At 53.5% G+C, this 4,483-nt stretch overlaps 1 protein-coding gene across 1 annotated transcript; it reads right to left on the bottom strand.

Moving 5' to 3' along the window:
• Nucleotides 1–733: 733 nt before the first annotated feature.
• LOC143687833 (acid-sensing ion channel 2-like) lies at nucleotides 734–1,625 on the bottom strand. The gene has a single exon (XM_077165196.1). The coding sequence runs from the start codon at nucleotides 1,623–1,625 to the stop codon at nucleotides 1,026–1,028; it is 600 nt and encodes a 199-aa protein (XP_077021311.1). The 3' UTR covers nucleotides 734–1,025.
• Nucleotides 1,626–4,483: the final 2,858 nt, after the last annotated feature.

Here is a 4,483-nt window from a genome sequence, read left to right as displayed (position 1 = left end):
TAGCCCTGATGCCCCAGACTTGCCTTGGCTATGAGGAGAGTTCTGCAGCTGCTGGTTGTCCTTTTATCCCAGTAGCCCACGAACAGAAAGCCCTGGCAGCAATAGCTCACCTCACCCCCTTCCTTAATTCTGCCCCCACCCCCGGTAATCCCCATTCTGAACATGATACCATATTCCCCTCCAGTTTTCCTCTTTACTCAGCTCTGTACTCCTCCTCCAGGCTTTCCAATCCCACAGCTGCTCGCCCCCTCCCCACACCACGCCCCTCACATCCAGGTTAAGTGATTTGTATATCAACACAAACCAAGGCTTTGAGTTTCAAGCCAAAGCTCCCAGAGAAGCCAGCATGCTCTGCTTCACCTAGCCATCCTGCACACATGCCTCTGCTCAGACCCTCTCTTCTGACCCCAAAAGCCTGGAACATCTCTGCTTCTAAACTGCCAACAGATCAGATGGAGACCCAGTGTCCCCGGCCTCTCCTCTCCCCACACGGAGTTTATAATTCACCAAGAAGAGGAAGCAAAAAAGCCTTCCACACCTTTACAGCATCACCTCCTCCAGAAAGCTCCCGAAGCCACTGGGAGCCACTCAGGCTGCCTGGGGCCCCTTTCTCCGGCAGCTTTAGCTCCAGCCCAGCCCACAGGATGCAGTGCCTGATGCCACTTCCGAGCAGAGAGAGAGAGAGTGAGAGAGAAAAAATACTACCTTGTCAATGACAAGCTGTTCCAGTCACACAGCTCGGACACCAAGTGCCTGGGACACGAAAACCCAGGCCTCCACCCCCTGGATGGAAGGAAGCCGACTCAGCACATCTGGCAAAGCGATCCCCTACAGCAAGCACCCCCGTTCATCCTCCATGTCCGAACAGACAGCAGTGCTCCATCCCAGCAGGTGGTCTTCCTACAACCAATTCTAACAACTCTGGCCACTACCCTCTTGGCCTTCAACTGAGGCAATGTTCTCTCTCCTGCTCCAAAGCACCAGGAGAGCCCAAGCCAAGCAAAAGACCAACGGCGTACCACTTCTTAAGAGACCAAACCAGAAGAGTGAGCTGAAAGCCAAGTACTCACTGTGGTGAAGTCCTGGTGGCCACACTCCTGCCCTTTGAACTTGCAGTAGAGCATCATATCCTTCAGATCATGGCCCACACGATGCAGGAACTCCAGCATGCTGAACTGCTTGGGTCTGTAGTGTTTGAAGTTGGCCTTCTGCTGCAGGGCCTCCAGCACGATGGGGTCAGCCAGGTGGGCATCCGGGATCTGCAGGTTGACGTCGAGCAACGCCAACAGCTCTCCAGCATGGTACAGGTCATTGGTGGTGAGCCTGGAGAAACGGAAGCCATTGAGGTTGCAAAGGGTCACAGCCGGGAAGACCAGGCTTTGGGCCACCACCTCATCCACCTTGGTGACATGCTGGTAGGAGAAGTAGTAGGATACCCTCTCCGAGCTCTCCACCAGCAGCAGGCCCAGGGAACCCACGAAGGCCACCGCCCAGAGAACCCGCCGGATGGTCAGTGGCCCGTACACGAAGATGTGGCGGATGCCGTGGAGGGTGGAGGTGTTGGCGAAGATCTGGAGGCTAGAGGGCTGCAGGCTGCCCTCGCTGGGGCTCTCCTTGAGGTCCATCGGGACCCTGTGCAGTTCCGCAACTGGCTTCAGGTTGCTCAGATTTCGGGGGGGAGTTCCCAGTCCTCGGGGTTGTGCTTAAACCCTGATGTTCAAGCGAGAACACAAGGTAAGCATCAGGCCAGACGCCCGTGAGTTTATCCTGAGAGCCCAGCCGCACACTGGCAGGGGTGAGTGTTTATATAAAACCCATTCAAACTCTAGCTCCTGATTTTTTCCAGGCGATAAGGAGGGCTGGTTTTATTTAGGGAGACACCAAGGTGATGTGGAAGAGATGTGGGTGGGAAGGGAGAGCTTAGCCAATGGAAATAAAGTCCTCCCCCCTACACACGCCACTAGAGACAAGATTAAAAGCGAGAGCGAGGGGGGAAATGCTTAAAACAAGTCGCTCAGCAGCTCGGAGCCTGTTAACCAGTGCATAATGCCCCACGTTAACCGTGCTCGTCCTCGGAGAGTGAGGGCAGCTGGGCTGATGCACTGCGGTCGGTCAGAGCAGCAGCGCCCTCAGAGCCGCCGCCGCCGCCGCCGCTCCCTTCCTTTCCCGGTGATGTTTTGGACTCCAGATTCCGTTCCTCGCCGCCGGCCTCCGTTCCTCTTCTCCTGCTCCTCCGGGCCCCCTTTTATGGGCAGAATTCCAAATGCCGGCGGCCGCGGCTACCGCCTCGGAGAGGAGACGGCGCGCTGCCACCGAGAGGCGAGGACCCGGGAGGCTGAGGAAGGACGCAGGGGGCTCAGACACCGGGATCGGCCCCCTCCCAGCCCCCGCTCCGGCCCCCGGAAGAAAAGGGAGACCCAAAAGGCGCACAGAGAGCCTGCCTCTCTCACCCCTACACCCGCTCAGCTGCTCAGGGGAGGGCGGGGGCGGGGAAGAAAGGGCTGGTGGGGGCTGGGGCGCGGACGAAAGTTTCTTTTCGGTATTTTTTGGAGGGAGCTGGTGGGGGCTTCTCAATCAAGTGGAGAACCATCTCTGGAAGTGAAGACATGATATCCTGCCCCCATAGACGGCAGGACGGCAGTTGCTCGACTCGGATGAGCCAGGTATGTGGATGGAGGCAGCATTCCTTTGCCCGGATGAAGGCTCCCAGGTCAGACCCAAACTGAGGTCTCTAGAGGGGAGATGCTGAAAAGGGGAAAGCAATGTAAAACCACAGCGCTGTCGGGGCTACCTAGGAGGGGGCATTCCAGGGAGGAAGGAGACCCCCCTAAGGCAGAAGAGCCAAGTGCCCCCAGTAGCCCCAGAGAAAGAGCAACAAGTAGCCCCACCCCCACATAGCTGTCAGGAGATTCTGCTTGAAAGCAAGACAGCTGGGGCCCCAGAGAGGGCTGGCTGCATTTCATTTAGACAGAGGTGTGCGTGCGTGCGTGCATGCGTGTGTGTGTGTGTGTGTGTGTGTGTGTGTGTGTATATGTGTATTCTGCTCCAAGACTTGCCAGATGGAAGCACAGCTGGAGCTATAGGTGAGAGCAAAGGATTGGGCTTTCAGCCTTCTACCTCTTTTTTCCTGAAAATCCACTGGAAATTAGTCCCCAGCTAGCAGGTGGGTGTGGCTTGCCCAGTACCAGGAATCAAATCCCTACTGAGTCAGGGATTCTACATCCCCATCAGGAGGGAAGAGACAGAAAGTTTGAATGGCTAACCACTGCCAAGCTGGGGCAGAGACACATGGAGGTGATTTGTTGAGCCAACCTGGTGTCCCCAGGGCAGCCCAGGCTTAATTAACGCTCCCTGGAAGATGGTTGAGAAGACAGTTTAGAGTATGTCTCTCTTGGTTTATATCTCCTCTGAAATATTCTTCTATCCCTTCTGGCCTCTTGCTAAACCAGATCCAAACTGAGAGCAGTGTCCGGATGCACTCTGCAGCAACACGTGGCATTAAATCAGTAGGCTTATTGATTCTGGAAGCTCAAACTGCAGACACATCACAAGTAAGCACATATGGCAAAAAGCTGATCACCTTCATGCCTGTGGTGACACAGAGTTCCTGACTCCTGCCTGGAGGGCTGCCTAGACAAAGCACAGAATTGTCAAAGCAAAGAAGCCAAATTTAACTAAGGATCCATCATGTGTCAGGCCCAGTGTCAGAGTACGTATCGTCTCACTTAACCCTCTCAACAACCTCGACAAGTTCTTGTTATTATCCCCATTATACAGATGAGGAAATTGAGGATCAGAAAGTAAAGTTGCACAGTTATTAGTAAGTGCCAGAACTGGGACTTGAACTCAGGCTTATTTGCCTCCAAACACAGGTTCAAAAAGCAGATCCAAAACACTGCTTCTCAAATCCAGGAAGGTGGCAAGTATTTTTAAGTCTCCTCCTCCATTACACACACACACACACATACACACACACAGCATGCACACACATGCATACATACATCAGTCCCTTCGCACCTCAAAGCTAATCTAACATCTACACACATAAAATAGCCCTACTCCTTCTCTCCACCAAGCCACATCACTCCTCTCCATTTTTCACAACTCAAGGCCCTCCTTTTATTGGAAGACTCTCTAATCTTTGCTCATCAGACAGTTTAATAAGTGTATTGAGCTCTAACTGTGTTGGCTTTGGGGAAACAAGGATAAATGAAACACATTTCTTATCTTTGATAACTCAAGGTGCAATGGGGGTAGAAATAGAGAAAGAATATGCCCACATGCTCCTGCACTACAGCACAGAGAGGGACTGAAGCAGTATTGCTCATGGGCTCCTTATATTCACAATGCCAAACTGGAAATCATGCTCCTCCACACCCATCTTCCGTCCATTCCACCCCTTACCGGTGCTGTGTCCCACTATCCTCCCACCCAACTCGGAACTGGCTTCTCTATGAAACCTCCTATTTTCATAGACCATTTT

Source organism: Tamandua tetradactyla, chromosome 6 (assembly GCF_023851605.1).
Source record: "Tamandua tetradactyla isolate mTamTet1 chromosome 6, mTamTet1.pri, whole genome shotgun sequence".
Lineage (NCBI taxonomy): Eukaryota > Metazoa > Chordata > Mammalia > Pilosa > Myrmecophagidae > Tamandua > Tamandua tetradactyla.
The sequence above is the reverse complement of the archived record's forward strand: the minus strand, read 5'-3'. Positions and strand labels throughout refer to the sequence as shown.

Excerpts from the sequence above, each read along its gene's own strand:
- LOC143687833 (XM_077165196.1), bottom strand. The coding sequence starts at position 1,625 with ATGGACCTCAAGGAGAGCCCCAGCGAGGGCAGCCTGCAGCCCTCTAGC.